Source organism: Trachypithecus francoisi, unplaced genomic scaffold (genome assembly GCF_009764315.1).
Source record: "Trachypithecus francoisi isolate TF-2019V2 unplaced genomic scaffold, Tfra_2.0 Lachesis_group12, whole genome shotgun sequence".
Taxonomy (NCBI): Eukaryota; Metazoa; Chordata; class Mammalia; order Primates; family Cercopithecidae; genus Trachypithecus; species Trachypithecus francoisi.
Window position 1 is genome coordinate 16606258 of NW_022681457.1, and position 20382 is coordinate 16626639.

Consider the following 20382-nt stretch of genomic DNA (forward strand, 5'->3'; position numbering starts at 1 on the left):
CATAAGCCTCCTTTCCCTCCAAGGTCATCCAGAAGGATGGCCTTTCTCAAGCTGCCATCCTGCTCAAGGACTTTCAATTTCTCTGTTTTTTCATCTGTAAAACAGATTGATCTTCATGCTGTGGCTTCAAATTACGCTTTACCAATTTTTTTTCACTTTTCCCCTTTCCCACATACTATGACCTCGTGACCTCCCATAAGCTCTGGTATTGTCTCTAGTTTGCACGTGTGCTCCCTTTTGCTTGAACAAATCTCCTTTCTCCAACTTTCTAAGTACTAATCTCTGTATATCGAATCCTCATCTGTTCTTCAAGGCCTAGCTCAAATGCCATCTATTAAATAAAATCACCCATCACAGCCACAGGTGAAGGAAATTATTCTACCTACTTTGAAGACACACAGAACGTTTTATCTTGTAGTTTTACAACACCTGATACTTTCTACCTGGAATTAGAGTTATTTATGCCCTAGTGATCTCTCTTTAAATCACCATAAATTTCTTGAAGGCAATATTCATGTCTTAATCATTTTTAAATCCCCATAGCACCTCTTCCTAAACAGGACATTCTGAATAAGAGGTACTAAAATGTCCTGAATACACAAATCACTTACTTGTATTGCAACTCGAGCAGCAGGGATGATTTCCTCAACCCTAATAGAAGACCTGTCAGACACTGACAACTGTCGGTAGGATGACTTTTCTGGGGTACCACATAAGGACATCTGTCTGCTTGTCTGCCGGCTGACATTTCGGAATGGGCGGGAAGAAAGTGCTTCTATGCCATCTTTGGTGAGGTCTTCATCTAATAACGTGGGCATTGTTTGTCCAACAAGTAAAAATCTTAAAAAGAAATAGCTAGACTTATTCTGAGTCCATTTCACACTATTTAAAAACATGATTTGAAAGAAAAAGTCAAATATTGCCTGTTGAGACTAATGCAATGTATTTACATACCTTGCAAGCTGTAGACAGATGGAATAAACACCCTGCCTTGTTTCATAGTCTACTTCTGATGGGATGGAGTCTCTCTGCATGACATTTACAACCAAACTTCAAAAAGAATAAAAAAAGGCAGGATATTAAAGACTTCTATTTCTTTCATTTTAAATTTTCCATAAGTACAGTAATGTAATTGGTCATCAATATTATCAATCACTTAGTTTCTACACGATTCTGTCATATAAAGAGCCTACATATATCTATCATAATAATTTCCTATGATACCTATAAGCTTCCTAACTGTTCTCCCTGCTTCTGCTCTTGACTCTCCACCTTCCAAACCTATTTTCAAAAGACCCATCAGGGTGATCCTTGGAAAATTTGAGTCAGATCATGGCACTCCTCTGCATAAAATCCTTCAATGGCTTCCTATTTCCTACGCTGAAAAACAGCAGAGTCTTCACAGCAGCCTATAAGATCCTTCATAACTTGACCTCTGGTATCTCTACTATGTCATGTCCCAGACCTCTGTCTCATTTGAGAATGGGAAGCACTGCCTCATTCACTCTGCCCCAACCACACTGGCCTCCTGTGGCCTCTGCAGGCACTCCAGGCAGGTCCCCATGTATGGGTGTGTGCTGGCTGCTCCTCTGAAAAGCTTTCTCCTGGGTCTCGCTCCCTTATCTCCTCAGGTCTTTGCTAGATGTCACCCCAGTGAAGCTTTTCCTGATCACCCTACTGAAAATCACAGCCCCCGAATCCCTGCTTCCTTCTTTATTGTTCTCTACAGCTCTCCTCACCACCTGACACATATTTTTACTTACGTTAATTGTTTCCCCCTCTAAACTGTAAGCTTCATAAGGATGTGGATTTTGGTCTAATCTACTCACTGCTCTGTTCTCAGTGCTTAGAACAATATTTGGTACATGAATTAAATGACATACACAAATAAGCCAAATGTTTAATGCCTTTAGTTTGACAGCCCTGTAAATGGCTGAGTGATATGAAAGGAGCTTTTACTAAAACCACCTCTACAGTGTTGAACACAGAATAAAGCTACACATGTGTGCCAGACATTCTACCATACCTGGGAATACTTTTCGCCATCATTTCCCTGTTTCCCATCCCCTCAACCTCCTCAAGGTCCCTACCCAGCTTCTCTGTGCCAGATCTCCTCACATGAATTCCTTCAACCATCCTCTGCTCATGCGTCAAGCTGGCGTCCATGCTTTCCTTACCCAGAGGAAATGGCATGCCTACTTCTTTCTAGAGAAAATCTGCTTCCAACTGCAGTACAAGTTGGCCGCATCATTTACCCCTTTCTCTTTTATCTTTATTTTTTTCTCCTTCATTGGTCCGTTTTAGTTAGCCTATGAAAAGAACCAAGTCTTCTAGTCTTTCACAAGCTAAAATCAAAACAGAAAAGCCAACTTTCCCCTCAGTTATTTTTCTCTTCAATTTACTGTCACCCCTTTTTTCTGACTCATCTGAAAGGAGAGATCTCTATGCCCTGATGCTACCTTCCTGCCTTACACTTGCTACTCAGCTCTGACAGCTGGATTATGCCCTCGTGGTTTTACTCACACGCTCCCAAATCTCTCATGCCATTCTCCACTTTTCTAACAAGCACCCTATCCAATCCAAACCATCTACTTCACATGACTCGGAAGGACCTTGTATGCAATCAAACTTATTTCTCTTGCTTTCCTCTGTTCCTTCCATCTCTCTCTGTGTTTATTTCCCATACTGACTAATGACTCACCATTTCCCCACTCTACCAAGCTACAAACCACAGGGCCATTTTATAAATGTCCCCACGCTCTACCTAGTCATAAATGTCATTCTGTCACTGCTCTTCATCTCCTCTCTGAATACTGTCAGTGCTCAGTCTTCCCTTCCTTCAGTCTCTCCCATTTCCCTTCGTCCTCTTCACTGCTGCCAGAGTAATTGTCCCAGGTAATTCTTGGCTTAGAAGCTGCCTGCTTTTTCATGGACTACAAGACAACACTCATATTCCCCAATGAGACCCTTCTTGACACGTTTCTCTCCTTCATCCTTTGCTTGAACCTCACCAGGCAACTGAGGTTCCCAGGAGAGGCGATGCATCTTCATGCTCTCACTCATCCTTCCCTCCATACCTGCTTGGAGTGCTCTTTCCCTCCTTATTTACCTAGAGGATTTCTAGGTAAATAATTTCCCAATTCCTAGCTCAATGGTCATTTTCTGTGAATCATTTCCTAACCTTATGACCCTAAGCAAATTCAACCAATTTAACCACCACTTTCTTGCCCCTCCCCATCACAAGTACTTTTTATATATAGCTCTGTTTTAATATCTTTTTTTTTTTTTTGAGACAGGATCTTGTTCTGTTGCCAGGGTGGAGTGCAGTGGTGCAATCATGGCTCACTGAAACCTCTACCTCCCAAGCTCAAGTGATCCTCCCACCTCAGCGTCCCAAGTAGTTGGGACTACCGGTGCATGTCATCACACTCAGCTATTTTTTTATTTTTATTTTTCGTAGACATGAGGGTCTCACTATGTTGCCCAGGACGATCTCAAACTCCTGGGCTCAAGTGATCCTTCTGCCTCAGCCCCACAAAGTGTTGGGATTACAGGCATGAACCACCATGCCTGGTCTGTTTTAATACTTATAATATAGTTACCTAGCTTTTGTTATTCTTTGTTAAACCATCAGCTGCCTCTCAAAGGCAGAGATAATATCGAATTTATCTTTGCATCCACAACACTAATACCTTGCACAATATGGATTCACAGGGATCAAATTCACCTTATTTCAAACTGACATGAGACACAGAAGAAACAGATACAGTCTCCTTGCTTCTACTCTTCTTGAAAATGTCCCCCACTACCAGAGGGGAGACATGCTTCCATACATTTTTCAAATAATCAGAAGTAATAAAAGGATTTAAAATATTCTAAAGGACTGAAACATCATTCCTTCTTATAAGAACTCTCACAATGAGTCATATGATACCTTGTAGGAATAAGCAAGACTTTGCAGGGGAAATTAACTAAAATAACTATATTCATTTTCGGCAACTCATGTAACATGACATTGAAACTCCAACCTCAAACCGCCGGCTTTGAGGAAGTTTTCACAGAAGGATTTGGCACAGCTTCTGGCCATGTCATCATCAGCTGTTGGCATGAGTTTGGAGCTCAGAACCTAGGAAATAGGTAAGCACAATTTTTCATTCACATATTTTCAGCAGAAATTACTCCGTTATTAAATAAAACATTCAGACAACTTGAGTTAGAATTTCTTTAAATGTTGCACACTGTTTTTCCCCCAGAAGTATGTAGAAGCTGATGTTTCACGATAAAATAATCACATTTTCCCTATTCTATTTACTTTGGAAGAAAAATCTTTCCATTCTAGAGAAAGTTGGTGTGTTCTTTTCATGAAACTGGCAAACATGAAAGTCTCAGGCCCTCAGGCTTAGATAAGAACAGATAATTCCATGTGATATGCTAGATATATTCTTTAGAAAGATACAAACCAAAGTTTTATAAAACAGCCCATATATTAAAAATGCAAGATGAGTTCCCCAATAACTCTAACTCCTACTTATTGAACATCTACAATGTATCAGGCATATGTATTTTACTTGATAGAGAACTGAGACCTGAAAGGTTAAGTAGGTTAAGTGACCGCCCACCCAAGATCACATGGTTAGAATTCAAATTCAGATGTGTCTCATTCTAACACCCATGCCCTTCTATGATGCCGCAATGCCTACCTAAAGTGGAGTTCAACTGAATACTTTGGTTGGGCAGAATTTCACACAAATAACCATACTATAGCCAAGACTACAAATCTAGTTCACATTCTAGTTTTACCTAGCTGAGAGACCTTAGGCATACAATGCTCCCTTTTGTCCTAGTTTTCTCATCACTAAGTGGGCATAGTAATTACCTTTACAGGAAGACCAAAGGATTAAATACTACAGCACAAGCTTTAAGGTGCTTAGTAGAAGCATCAGGACAAAACAACTACTCAGTAAACAACTGCTTATTTAGTTACGATTTAAAAATAAAAACTCACATTGCCTCAGTCTTAAACTAGATGTGGCTCAAGATCATTTTCTAGTCTAAAAAAATCTGCTTCTATGAACCCATGAGTTTTATGAGTTTAGAACTTAATGTGGGATTTTGTTAAAGATGCCTTCTTCTCAGGTTGCTCTTGGAGAAACAGGTCCACTAACCTGGGATAAAGAGCATTACATGGGAGAAAAGGAACCTGTGCTCTTCTAAGCCCTTCAAGCCTATATAGCTTTGTCTACATGGACACTCCGACCCCACCCACCTCATGCTTAATGGACAACAATTTAGTGAATTGACAGGTTTCTTCAAAGACACGGAAATACCCACTTTGAAGTTTCCTAGCAGGTACGTAAAAGTTAATGAACAAACTGTAAAGAAATTAACCTTTTGGCTGACAGCAAAATAAGAGCTTTTGGGAGTGTTAGGTTTCCAACTATTTTGTGTATCTAAATCAAAACAAAAAATATCAAAGGAATTCACACTTACTCAGGAGTCCTAAAATGATACCAGAGGTATTTTACTACTGCAGTGCTATGGCTCTAAGATAATGTAATTTGGATAGTTGATGACAAGTTGACCCATTGTTGGACCATTCTGTTTTTCTATCAAATGTGGGTGTTAAAAATTACACTTGAACTTTTTGGAGATAATCATTTAAAAACAAATGACAGATCTGGCAGGAATCACAAGATGCAAATTCTACAGACTTAAGTGGGCTAAAAATTCCTAGGCAATTTTCTGTTTTGGAATACTGCATACATTTTATTTTTTGACATCTGTTTATTAAACAGGGTGAACACTAAGTTAGTATTTTCATTTTGAATATAAGCCTCCGCAGTATGCACGAAAATGTAAAATATAATCTAAACAGAAAGCACTTTGGTACTTCAAGCTGTTGTTATAACTTAATACTACACTGAATGCTACTACATTTCATAAAGTTAATTCTTAAACACAGGGATGACTCAACCTCAAACATGGTTTTCATGCTGAATACTGCATATATTTTTAAATGTTCACACTAAATAAGGACATGCTTAATTTTTAAAATATTTGCTAAATACTTTCTCCTTTTTTAGACCAATATGTCTTTTCACAAGAATGATTAAGGCAAATATGAAATGTCATCACACCTTGAAGCAATAAGATACTGCTTGTATGAAAAGTTATCACATTGTACAAGCAACGAGTGGGAAAACGAAGGACTATAATTATATGCTCCCAATTAGATTGTCAATGAAATGAAACTTGGAAAAAATGCAGGTACCCTCTTAAAAAGTTTGACTTTTGTGTACTTAAGATACATGATATAATAATTAAGATTGCTTAGGCACTGATATGGATTCTTTATTGCCTGGATATAACTTCCTAAGACAAAGCAAAATCATTCAGGGCCTTATTTTCTTCAAACCAAAAGTGGTATGAGGGTCTGACCTATTACTCTCCAAGAGCAGAACTGATTCCAGTTGGTCACTTTCACATAGTGCTTTGTTTACTCTCTGCCATCCAGACTCAGTATATCCAGCTTCCATATGTCTTACTCGTAAGATCTTGGAGAGAATATCTTGTTTTTTTTCAACTCTGTTCCTTTAACTATCACCATGACTTGTAGACAGTAAACAATTAAATGTGTTAGTTTAAAGCTTCCTTTGGGGAGGCTAATTACAACGAACTGAGTGTTTGTATTCCCCTGAAATTCCTATTTTGGAAGTGAGGACACAGTGAGGCGGTACCATCTATGAACCAGGAGGCCAGCCCACACCAGACACCGAATCTGCCAGTGTCTTGATCTTGGACTCCCTAGCCACTCCAACTATGAGAAATAAATGCTTGCAGTTTAAGCCATCCAGTCTATGGTGATTTGTTATAGCTGCCCAAATGGGCTAAGGTAGTGATAGAAATAATCTTTTGCATATTCAAAGGCAAAAAAGTTTCAATTTATAATCTATTTCTTAAAACTAATTTTCAACCAATCATCACATAACAGAAACCTATTTACTTATTTCTGACATCTGAAAGCATGAATCTGTAAATCCAAATAGATCTGTCAAAAGGAAACGGAAAGAAATTAGGTTTCTTACTTCCAAGTTGTAGAGCACTCTGAAGGTAGACATTCCCGGGGCAAAAGATCGAAACAGACTTTCTAAAATTGAACTGGCACTTGGCTGGTGCTGTTGCTTTGATGACAGGGATGGAGATTTTGAGGACTGAGAACTTGATTCAGACAGCAATGTTTTCTAAGTTGAAGAGAATAAAAAAAGACATAAACTTCTTAAAAGGACAAATTAAAGAGAAATAGATCTTAGTACATGTTCTAATATTCTTTCCCTCTTTAATATAAGCCACATCAATGTTATTTTCTAAAAATTAACTTCATAAAACCACATTACTCTACTATTAAAACATCAAACTTGATCATACAAATTCTAAACATTCAATAAGATTCAAATACTACATGAATGCTTCTGAGCATGTATTCTAAGCAACACTGAGAGGGTCGTTTTAATTTGTTTCTGTGTTTAAAATTTGTATCTCTAAATACTGATAATAAAATTATAAGACTGCTAAAGTGGTAGCCTTGAAAAATGTGTTAAGCTAATACTAGTGATACATTTTATAATTACATTAGTTCGCTTATCCTTCAAATTAATTTGTAAGCAATAAATGACATGACTGAGCTGACCTAAATTTCTAACACTAAATTATAAAATAGAAAACACAGTTCTAACAACTTTTTCTACATGAATTTATTCTGAGAACATAATTAAACAGTATTATACATAAGACACAATATCAATATATAGATAAATCTCTTAAGGAACAACATTCTAACAATTAACACAAATGAACTTTAAATATCGACTGTGAAAAAATTAAATGGTAATCCATTTATATAAGCAACTCAGACAGAGGCAACAATCAGATTCAAAGAGGCATCATAGCTAATGAAAAACTTCTCAGCTGAATCACAACTAGAGTCTGATCTGGGACAAGTAACTTCATCTCTTTGAGCTTTGGTTTCCTAATATATAACATGAGGAGGTGGAAAGGTAGATGATATTAAAGGTTCTTTCCAGTTCTGAAACCTGATGTCATTATTGACTTTTATATAGATACTTTAAAAGCCAACATTAAGTTCTGATTTCCATTTATGGCAAAGGTATTTCTTTCTTTCTTTTCTTTTTTGAGACAGGGTCTTACTTTGTTGCCCAGGCTGGAGGGCATGTATAATCTTGGCTCGCTGCAGCCTCGACCTCTTGGGTTCAAGCTATCCTCCCACCTCAGCCTCCTGAGTAGCTGGGACTACAGGTACATGTCATCACACCAGGGTAATTTTTTAATTTGTAGAGATGGGGTCACCCTACATTGTCCAGGCTGGTCTTGAACTCTGGGGCTTAAACCATCCTCCGACCTCGGCCTCCCAAATTGTTGGGATTACAGGTGTGAGTCACTGCAATGGGCTGGCAAAGGTATTTTTCAAAAGAAGAAAAAACAGTATGGGAAAGATATCATATGACCTTGATGTGATTTCAGGTTGCATTTTCACTCACTGAATTGTGATATAAAATTGTCATGCTAGTTAAATAACTATCAAAAATACTCATACCTTTCTTCCTAAAGAATCAAGTTGATCAAGGGCTTCCTGAATAGCTGGATCAGTGGGTATCAAGAGCAGAAGCTTCCGTACTCGTAGAGTTATCCTGAAGTTTTTCAAATACAAATTTTTGTTACATATAAGCCATAGTTTAATAACAAAGTCCATTTGCATAGAATATAAAGTAAAATGCATTTCAAGTGAAAAGTGACTTGGCTCCCTAATGTTAGTAACTTTCTCTCTGCCCAAGTCTCACAAATATTTATATTTACCTTGGCTCTTCCAGATTGGCGAGCTGATAAAGCATGTCAAATACATTACATACGAGAGCCATCACTACACCAGGGAGGGATTTCTCCTGATGGAAAAAAGCAAAATAGAAATTCAAATTTACAAAAGAATGTTCTCCTTTCCTAATCAAACTTACAAACAATAAAAATACTAGTTCTGAAAGGCTGGTCACCGTAAAGCTTGAGGGAAGCACAGTGCTCATCTGTACTGAAGAACACCACAAGGGAACATAATAGATGAGGGATCACTACCTTCTAGTATGTATTACTTGCTCTCCCTTCTCCTGGCCACCTGCTAGTGAAGGGACTAAGATGACAAAGGCAGGCACAGTAGAAGAGAGGTAAAGCAGAGGGCATATGTGATTAATATAATGGAGAGCAGGCACCACTAAGCTAATGACTGCTCACCAGCAGAGAACAGGGTGAGTGATGTGAAAACAAAAGTAGTGTGTTTATGTGTCTACATTCACACGTAACACTAGATATATGTAATTTAAGTTGAGAAAAAGAAGTTACCATGGTTTTTTCTTAAAGATCAGAAAAGACAAAATGGTTATAACTGCATAAAAGAGATTCGGGTATGATTAAAGTACTATTTTCTGGTTATAAGGAATAAGAAATCGGACATCATTACACAATGTATTTATAAGTGGGAAGATTTTTAATAAATTCAGGATAAATGTGAGACAGTTAAAAATTATTAAACTTGAAGATACTATGTACATTGTTTTTGTTGTTATTTAGCTGCTATAATACCATTCTGAGTGGGATTTCTTTTTAAAATTCTTGTTATATATGAAACATAATTTTTTTAAAAAATTGAGACGGGGGTCTCACTATGTTGTCCAGGTTGGTCTTGAACTCCTGGCCTACAGCAATCCTCCTGCCTCAGTCTCCCAAACTACTAGGATTACAGGCATGAGCCACCACACCCAATCTTTCAATATAGTTAACTTTGACAACCCCACAATACCAACACAGGCTGAGTATCCCTAATTCAAAAATCTGAAATGTGAAATTCTCCAAAATCGGAAACTTTCTGGGTGCCAACACGACATCACATGTGGAAAATTCCATGCCTGACCTCATGTAACCGATCTCAGTCAAAATCTTGTTTCGTGCACAAAATTATTTAAGATGTATAAAATTACCTTCAGGCTATGTATATAAGGTGTATATGAATCATAAATAAATTTAGTGTTTGGATTTGGGTCCCATCCTCAAGATATCTCATTATGTATATGCAAATATTCTAAAATCCTAAGGACTACTCAACTTGCACTAAACTTTAAGAATTCTTTGATCTCTCTAGTAAGGTGTATGCTCTGTAAATTAAAAAGATGCAGTCACACAAAGTCTTATGTTTGGAATTAAAGAAATATATATAATAACCATAGGGGGAAAAAACCGTATATGTCTTTTCAATACCTTTATTTTACATTAGCTTGCTTTCTAGACTATAGAAGCCGAAAAAGCAGAACAGTCTTACACACCTGGAGTCCTAACACAGAGAAGGTACAAAATAAACTAATTCATGAAGTCACTGAAATACTGATTATCTATCGTGTTCTAGCCACTGTTTTAGGTGTCGAGGATGCAGCAGTGAACCAAGCAGAAGAAAACCTGCTTTCATGGAGCTTATGTTTTATTAGGGGAGAGAGATAAACAAGATAAATAAAATACACAGTATGCTAAAGAAAAAATAAAGTAGGGAAGGGAAATAAAAAGATACAGGGATAGGAAAGAGGCTGAAAATCTAGATAAGACAGTCAAAGAAGGCTGCCTGAGAATATGAGTAAAAGCTGAAGAAAGTGAGAGTGAGCCACCTGTATATCAGGAAAGAACAGCTTAGGCACAGGGAAGAGCAAGTTCACAGACCATGCTATTTGAGGACCAACATGGAGGCCAGTGCGGCTAGAGTGGTGAGAGGAGAAGCTCACAGGAGACAACCTTGGAGAGGCTCTGGGGGACACATTAGGAAGGCCCTGAAGGTCCCAGTAAAGACTGGCTCTTATTCTGAGTGAGACAGGAGCCACTCGGGCCGAGTGGTACAATCTGACTTATGTTTAGTAAGATCCTGGGCCACTGGGTGCCCTGTAGCGAAGAGACTGAACTGGTGTAAGAGCAGAAACTGTGAGAGCAGTTAGGATACTATTAAAACACGCCAGGTGAGGCGTGGTGATTGCCTAGACTGGTGTGCAAGCTGTGGATGCAGAAAAAAGTAGCTGGATTCTCGATGCATTCTAAAGGTGGAGTCAAGAATTTGCTCATGGACATGGGTGTGAAAGAAGGAACCCAAAGATTCTGACATGAGCCAACTAGAAAGCTGGAGATGCCATCATTTGCAATACAGCAAGACTGTGGGAAGAAGAGATTTGGAGTGGGAATGAGGTAGTGGGGAAAAGGGTATAAGGAGTTCAATTTGGGATAAATTGGGATTGGGGTGCCTTGTAGACACTTAAGAGATGTTAAGTGGATGGATCCATTTCTTTGAACTTCAGGTTAAAGCTAAAAACCAGAAGTCAGCAATGTACACACAATATGCGGAGACTGGAGACTGGATGAGATTATTAAGGGAATGACTGTAGACAGAGGAGAGGTCCAAAGATTGGGCCAGGGAACTCCTCAGTACAGAGATCAGGGAGATGAAGAGAAATTGGCAAAGGAGACCAAAAAACAAAAAACCAACCAAACAGGCAGAGAGGCAGTGGAAAGTCACGCAAGTCCTGAAAGCCAAGTGAAGAGTGTTCCAACGGGGAAGTGACCACACGTATCAGCTTCGACAAAACACCAAGAAGACAAGGACTAAGAGGTGGAGGTGACAGACTAACTTGAAAAGAGGTTAATTCTTATCAAGAGAGATCAAGACAGTATGTCAAAGAAAAGCTGGAAAGAAGTTTAGACAACTCTTTCAAGGAGTTTTGCTGATTTTGGAAGGAGAATGGGGCAGAAACTAAAGTGGAAATGGGGTGAAGAGTTTTTTTAAGATGGCAGAAATAACACAATATGCTTGAACACTAATGGGAATGACCCAGTAGAGAGGGGAAAAAAAAATAAATGAAGAGAGAGATGCATGAGAGGACAGTGAGTGGCCAGGCAGAATCATTCAGTGATTGATTCAGAAGGCTGGTGAATTATATTATCTTCTTCTCTCAACTAAATCCCAGCGTTTGTTATACAGTTTGGAAGAGTCAGAACTTGTCTGAGAGAAAAGGATATCATCATCCAAACCCATATGGGCTGAATACAAAAAGACAGTGATTGTTAAGTTCTTGTTTTTAAATTGAAATTGATCACCCAGTACCTGCTCCATGACATATGAAGAACTAAAAACCCCACTGCTGCTGCTACTGGAGCTGGTTGAAGAATCTGCTGAACTCCCAGATGGGGTCCCACTGCCAGAAGTCTTCACTGTAAGGATCTGTTCATCAGAAAAGCCCAGTTGGTGGAGTAGCTTTTGATCTTTATTCACTGTCAGCTGCAAAAAGTGGTTTCTTAATTATTGAGAGGAAAAGAGGAAATTATTCATATCAGGCTAAATATTTATATTATATCATTTATTATTCATAAAAACTGCTTATTTAAACCTACCAGGCTATCATTTGTAAATATCTGTATATTATCCATAGGAGAGCACAACTGCTTGGCTATTTTCCACCGGACACTCCCTATGGTTTCATTACTGTGAGCCTGTAAAATAAAATTAAACATGTTGTGAGAGAATTCATTTATTTATTCATTTAAACAACTGGGCATCTACTAGGTAATGGGCACTGTTCTAGAAGCTGGGAACACAGCAGAGAACATAAAGACAAGAATCCCTACCCTCGTGAGGCTTCCCTTCTGCTATAATTAAATGTTCCATTCTACACTCCACCTCCTCCCCATCAAGCATGGAATGAGACCTCAAGCCCTTCTTCCACTGCGGTGTTGTCCACTCTTTCCCTTTTTCACTGTGCTCCCCTCACACCAGCCACCTTGCTTGCCTTTGTACCTGTTCCTCCATTTGCCTGGAACGTTCTCCCAAGCAAACGTCATTTACCCTGTCACTTTACTCAAGTTTGTGCTCAAACGTCACCACCTCAGAGAGACTTTTCCCTGTCCACCTTTAAATAAAATATTTTGTGCATTTCCATCACCCTCTTATCACCGTCCTCACCAATGTATCCTACTTTACTCTTATTTGTTCTTTATAATACTCACCACTGCCTGACATTATATAATATTTATTTATATATCTGCTTATATCCCCCAGTTTCATTTCAGGTCTTTATTCTACATCTGTTTACCAAACAACCTTTAGAATGATTATTCATGCAGCTATCTCAATCAAGACTGCTTTATGAAACTAGTAAGACAACATGAAAATGGCTATAGTTCTTAATATAAACCTACCTCGACAGTGAAGGTATCTTTGGTAGACTCATAGGTAACATTAAGAGTTAAAAGATGTCCATGAAATGAGGCACCATGAGGTAGAATAGTTCGTGGAACAGAGTAAAAATCCTTAAAAAACAAATAAGTCAAGTCAGATGGACAGTACCACATCAGAAATACATACCTTTGTACATATGATGAATGAAGATGCTTTCTTAAGAAAAGAGAGGCTGGCCGGGCGCGGTGGCTCAAGCCTGTAATCCCAGCACTTTGGGAGGCCGAGACGGGCGGATCACGAGGTCAGGAGATCGAGACCATCCTGGCTAACACAGTGAAACCTCGTCTCTACTAAAAATACAAAAAACTAGCCAGGCGAGGTGGCGGGCGCCTGTAGTCCCAGCTACTCGGGAGGCTGAGGCAGGAGAATGGCGTGAACCGGGAGGCAGAGCCTGCAGTGAGCTGAGATCCGGCCACTGTACTCCAGCCCAGGCGACAGAGCCAGACTCCGTCTCAAAAAAAAAAAAAAAAAAAAAAAAGAAAAGAGAGGCTAACTGGGTTTGGTGGTGTGCTAAACTCCCAGCTACTAGAAAGGCTGAGGTGGCAAGATGGCTTGAGTCCAGCCTAAGCAACATGCGTCTTAAAAGAAGGAGGCGGCTTACCTCTATAGTGATCACATAGCGCTCTGCCAGAAGCAGCAGTCTCTCAATTATTACAAGTTTAGTGGATCTACAGATTAAAAAAAAAAGTATTACAAAGTATTTGAAGTGAGTTACTGATCTGACCTCAATTCTAGTCTGTTTCACCAAAACCACAGTAACAGTTAGCACTCAGTGGTCAAAGACTGAAATTTGCAAAGATTAAACTTCCCTTTTACCCAATGGGGAGGTGGTTCTACCAGCTGACAGCTGTAGCATACAGATGGAATAAGGGAGAAGCCTGTACCTTCCCATGTTTCCTTTCCTTTCTTCTTTTTAATTCTTTAAACATTTATTCCACAAATGGAGGACCTGGGTTTCTAGGCCTATCTGTCCATTAATTCATCAAGAATGAAATCAGTGAGTTTGACTCTCATTAATCTTGTAACTAAAATATGACATACAATTCTGTGAACACATGAAATCTGACGAAGTTCTGAACTGCCTGAGAATTAGAAGACAAATGCACATCAGTAAGTATGACACAAACAAACGTTGCTATCTGAAAATGAGATCTGAGATCTCTTTTGGTTGAAGACTTATGGGAGCTTACTTATCAGTTGAAATAATCAGACTGCAATATTCATCAGCTTATATAGTCATAACCCTATACTTTACTAAAGAGAACACTGCATGTATTAACATTAAGAAATGAAAATCCAAGTCCTCTTAATTTAAACATTTTATATTCCAGAGACTCTAGATATTTCAAAGAGGTATATATCCAAAACTGAAAAGAGGTGCTATTTTCTAACAATTGGTCTGGTATGCTGATTAGCAGTACCAAAAATTTCACTCTAAAAACAGCTGATTAAACACATTTTAGCAGTTCTGTTAAATATATTTAACGGAGTTCTAAATTATTCCAGTCTATGGGCAAGAACTAGAACTTGAAATTCAGATGAAAAATTTTCAGAAAATATTTAAGCCCATAATAAGTGAGTGAACTATTAAGTGAACTGTTTTTAAATTATGCCTCAATAATGAATTAAATCACAGACAGTATTATGAAATACTGTACAGATGACAGAAACCCCACTACACCAAGCTGGAACAATTATGGATACTGAAAAGTTCTTTCCAAACTAGTGAAATGAGATAAACTACAATGTTCTGGTTCAAATTCGACTTTGAAACTATATATTCTTATTAATCCTATTTAGAGTTTGTAATAAGAATATTTTAAATTATGTGGTTTTTCTCTGTAGTCCACCAAATATGAAATGATTCAGAATAAAAAGCACTTAGTAAAGAGAAAAAAACAAAAGGCATAGTCATTTAAAGAAGTAGGAGTTTGGACATCCTAACCCAACAGCACATAAAATACACTTACATTCTAATTTATCAGATAAATAAACCATTAAGAAACTGAGTCATAGAGATGGACTACATCTTACAAACATGTAATTGGGAATTCTTAATATACATTTTAAATGAAAGTCTATTTGAGATATACTTCCAACAATGTAGGAATGTGAAAGTCATGTTAGTGTTCTTATCATGAGTTGAATCTATCATTACTTCTGCCATTTAAAAATGAAGTCGGAAAAGGCTGAGTTTGTTGGCTTCCTTCATATTAACGAAGTATAGTACACAATACTCAAGTCATTTTTAAAAAGAAGAATGGGCTGGGCGCAGTGGCACAAGCCTGTAATCCCAGCACTTTGGGAGGCTTAGGCGGGCGGATCACCTGGTCAGGAGATCGAGACCATCCTGGCTAACACGGTGAAACCCTGTCTCTACTAAAAATACAAAAAATTAGCCGGGCGTGGTGGCGGGTGCCTGTAGTCCCAGCTACTCAGGAGGCTGAGGCAGGAGAATGCCGAGAACCCGGGAGGCGGAGCTTGCAGTGAGCCGAGATTGCGCCACTGCACTCCAGCCTGGGCAACAGAGCGAGACTCCGTCTCAAAAAAAAAAAAAAAAAAGGAAAAGAAGAATGGGAGAAGGACTCACTGCCTTGATTCCCCTTTTTAAAGGAAGGCTTTAACAAGCAAAGGAATATCCTTATTCAGTTGTGAATAAGCATAGTCACTCTAGAGTAGAGACAGACTCTATGAGTACCCATCACTAGAGGGCAGCAGCAGAGTGAGGTACGGAGAGCAAGCCCTTCCCAGAGCACTCGCCAGTTTTCTGGGAAACAATGACGTGGTGCTGCTTACCAGTACAGGCTCAGAAAGACCCACAAAAGTATTTTAGTTACTTCCATCTAACGTTCCAAATTATGCATTGTTTCTCCTATATCACCTATTCATGAAATCTGAGTTTAGCGTCTGCTGTAGTTCTCTGACATCAAAGAACTACATCAGATGCTAAACTCAAGATTTCATCAATATGGCTGGGCACGGTGGCTCACGCCTGTAACCCCAGCACTTTGGGAGGCCGAGACGGGTGGATCACGAGGTCGAGACCATCCTGGCTAACATGGTGAAACCCCGTCTCTACTAAAAATATATAAAAAAAAAATTAGCCGAGTGTGGTGGCGGGCGCCTGTAGTGCCAGCTACACCTGAGGCTGAGGCAGGAGAATGGCGTGAATCCGGGGGGCGGAGCTTGCAGTGAGCCGAGATCGCGCCACTGCACTCCAGCCTGGGCAACAGAGCAAGACTTCACCTCAAAAAATAAAAAATAAAAAAGATTTCATCAATAATAACTGAAAACTCAAAAAACAGCAATGTAATAGATTGAGACAATGTACAAAAAAAAAAAGAGACAATGTCAGTTTAAAGTTTTAACACAAACATTGGGGGATAAAGTTCTCACTAAAAATTATTTTGAAAAATACTTTTATTATTTGAATATTTTAGTGACTATGATTATATTATAATGCATAATTTTAATTAATCATCTTCCACCTCATTCTGCTTACCCTATTAATGCTCTGAGCTTGAGTATTCAAGGAGAAAAGCCTAAGTAAATATTTTAAACTTGAAAAAAATTAATCTTCATACAATGTATGTGTATTCCATTCTAAACAGTAAGTTATTCATACTACATAGAATAAAAGTAAAATGAATCAAATAAAAACTAAAACAAGAAGACTTGTCCACCAGGCACAGGGCAGTACTTGGGTGGTTCTGGTGATGACCTACACACAGAACTTCCAAAGAGACACAGATTCAGGGGTGTATGATGGGGAACATGTAATTCTCAGGATTATGACAGCTTGCAAAAATTATGATACAAAATGAAGAAATCAATAAGAAACCTACATAAAAAATACCATTTAAGAAAACTGACGTGTGTGTGTTGTATATTTTTCACTTCTGATCACTTACCTATAAGGAGACTGAACTGAGGTTGCTACAGTTGGCATGGCAGTTGCTGTAAGCATTTTTGTTGCTCTGGTCACAGCATGTGTTAGAGTGGGGCCACCAAGTGCTGAACTGGCTGCCTAAAAGATACCAAACAGTCATTCTTTATCAGGGTTTCTCAACCTGGACGCTAATGACACTCTGGACAGGATAATTTGCTGTTGCAGAGGGCTGGCCTGGGCATTCATTGCCAGATGTTTAACAGGATCCCTGGCCTCTACCTACCTAGGGACCAGTAGGATGCTTCTAGTTGTGACAACCAAAAATGTCTCCACATATTACCAAATGACCCCCAGAGGCAAAATAAGCCCCAGCTGAGAACTAGTGCCCTACATATGTTAATACTTACATGGGACCTCATAAAGGGTATTTGAATACTTGAACATTTTTTTCTAATGACATATTTGCATAGAAGTCACAATTAGGGAAATACTGTACATATTCTGGCACATACTTATCATCAGAAAGTTTTATTGGAATTGGGAGGCAGTAGCATTTTAGGCTTTTGGAATATTTTTGATTAGATATAAAACTTAAGCATATCAACTGAATATGAATGTTTAATGCTTTAACCGTCATGCTAGAAATAAAAGAGATACATGTGAGATAGCATTACACAGCAGGCTTCTAATGAACAAAGACAACCGATACCACCTACTACTAACTGTCCTGCTGTGGCCTTTAATAACATTTATGGTATAACTAGGTGAAACATAAAGTAAAAAAAAAAAAAAAAGAAAAGAAGCAGTGCTTGTATAAAATTCCTGAACAGAAAAAGAAAAAAGAGAAAAAGATTCTATTACAAACATGGAATGTATAGATGACCTATTTTCTGAAGATAGTTCCTATACTCCAAAAGGGGAGGAAGGTGGATGGAATGGGGAAAACAGCTGATGAGAGGGAGAAAGATTTCCTATAAAGTACCCTTATATATTGGGCAAACATCTGTTCCCTATGCCACAATATGGTACTGTTGATAAATTCTTCAATAGGATCCAGCCACAAACATCAATATTATAAATTATCTAAAAATATAAAATTACAAAAGGAAAAAAAAATTTACCTCAAAGAGAGGTTAAATAAAATTTGCTACTCACTTCTAATCTTGTGTAGCAATCAGCAATGAATTTCTTATGTAAAGATACTGAATCCTGAAAGAGTATATGGAAATTACAATTAGTCCTTGACATTTAGCTGTAATCATTATTCAGCACAAAATATCAAAATAAGCCAATTTTTGGTCATGCCAAGGATCACAGCTTATCACTAAAATATATATATAATTTTCTGCTTTTTTGTGTATGGGTAACTTCTTTCCTTAGATACCTACCTTCTTTAATCTAGGATTTAGATTAATGTAACTATAGTTTATGATTAGCTGAATAGCTTCATTAGCAATTTCTTCATCAGGTGATTCCATGGCTATTTTCCAAATGAAATCCATTCCTATCAATTCCAGCTTTTCTACATACTGTTCAAAAGAAGAAAAATTATAAAGCATATCAGGATCACAAAATTACAAAACCAGAGACAATTATTTTGTTACATCATGAGTCCACACTTCTTCAGTTCAATACAAATTAAGGCTGCAAAACCTCAGCTATATGAAAATAATATTATACTGATGTGGAACTTTAAAAAAGCAACCAACCACAGAAGCACTGGGCAAATTCCATGGCAACCAGGATAGGTATGGAGATACCTCTTCAGACATCCCTAGACCCAAAATGGACACACAGCCCAACAGGCTGCTGAAGCAGAAATAGAGCAGGAGTGAGATGGGCACCATCTTCAGGAGCTTTTCTTCAAAAGGAAACACAGTCAAGCCAGAAGTGGTCACTAATTCTTGGGGCTCAATCTGGTCTTACTAAAACTCAGTAGGAAATAGCAGGACCCAGAGCTTGTAAGATCTGGTAAAAACTCTTACCACCCAGGAAGTCATGTCTTAAATAAAAAGGACGTAGAAAAAGAGTTAATAAGCCTTTTTTTTTTTTTTTTTCCCAAAGGGGTATGTGTAAACATAAACATAAGCTGTACATCCTAGTTTTCCTGCCTGTCTGTTCCTGAATTTTTCTCCCCAAATCCCTGCCATTGTGATCCCAGGACGAAGACTGCGCTTGCTTTTTTTTTTGAGACGGAGTCTTGCTCTGTCGCCCAGGCTGGAGTGCAGTGGCCAGATCTCAGCTCACTGCAAGCTCCGCCTCCCGGATTTACGCCATTCTCCTGCCTCAGCCTCCCGAGTAGCTGGGACTACAGGCGCCTGCCACCTCGCCCGGCTAGTTTTTTGTATTTTTTTTTCAGTAGAGACGGGGTTTCACCGTGTTCGCCAGGATGGTCTCGATCTCCTGACCTCGTGATCTGCCCGTCTCGGCCTCCCAAAGTGCTGGGATTACAGGCTTGAGCCACCACGCCCGGCCTGCGCTTGCTTTTTTAGGTACATGTGAATTGCTGGATCTGAGGAGTTGGAAGCTTAGGTGAACTATCCCTGCTCTGCATTCATGTAGCCACAGGAGGCCACTGGCTGTCCCTAGATCAGCCAGAAATAGAGAGATGTGAGGAGGGACTGGTGTCCTCCCAGGTAGCTGGTGAGGCATGGTAGTGCAGGTAGGAGCCTCCCTTACACTCTAGGAGCTCTGTCATCAAGGTAGAAACTGGCAGTCAAGGAGATGCTGTTCTTTAAAAAAAAAAAAAAAATCCGTGTTATCTCTCAAAACACTTTTTTTCGTTTGTTTTTGTTTTGCTGAATATCAAGTTATACTAGATTATCCAAACTCTCTAGATTTGAGAATAACATACTTACCAGCTGAGCTCCTTGTCTTTTCAATCGATGATCACAAAGATTCACATTTTCAAAAAAAGTTTTAAATAAGTTAAAACCTGTAATTATAAAATGCCAAATAAATTAATGTACTCTAGGTAACACAGATAATCAATGAAAAGACTCAAAGTGGATCAAGAACTAAAACCATAAGACTCTTGGCATTGGTTTCTTAGATATGGTACCAAAGCAGAGACAACAAAAGAAAATATTAGTAAATCGGATATAATCAAAATTAAGTGCTTCAAATGACACTAACAAGGAAGTGAAAAGACAACTCACATAATAGAAGA

General features: G+C 38.6%; 1 protein-coding gene across 4 annotated transcripts in view; it reads right to left on the minus strand.

Moving 5' to 3' along the window:
* Window positions 1-20382, minus strand: part of USP24 (ubiquitin specific peptidase 24) — a 148981-nt gene that overhangs the window by 58867 nt on the left and 69732 nt on the right. For all 4 annotated transcript variants that reach the window (XM_033225027.1, XM_033225028.1, XM_033225029.1 and 1 more), the window contains 14 exons: window positions 20072-20148; window positions 18602-18742; window positions 18369-18422; window positions 17236-17351; window positions 13926-13992; window positions 13285-13395; window positions 12481-12579; window positions 12194-12367; window positions 8872-8957; window positions 8612-8705; window positions 7086-7241; window positions 4029-4126; window positions 955-1050; window positions 612-840 (listed from right to left, as the gene is read on the minus strand). In XM_033225027.1, coding sequence (XP_033080918.1) covers window positions 612-840; window positions 955-1050; window positions 4029-4126; window positions 7086-7241; window positions 8612-8705; window positions 8872-8957; window positions 12194-12367; window positions 12481-12579; window positions 13285-13395; window positions 13926-13992; window positions 17236-17351; window positions 18369-18422; window positions 18602-18742; window positions 20072-20148 — 1598 coding nt within the window. The remainder of the gene's footprint in view (window positions 1-611; window positions 841-954; window positions 1051-4028; window positions 4127-7085; window positions 7242-8611; window positions 8706-8871; window positions 8958-12193; window positions 12368-12480; window positions 12580-13284; window positions 13396-13925; window positions 13993-17235; window positions 17352-18368; window positions 18423-18601; window positions 18743-20071; window positions 20149-20382) is intronic.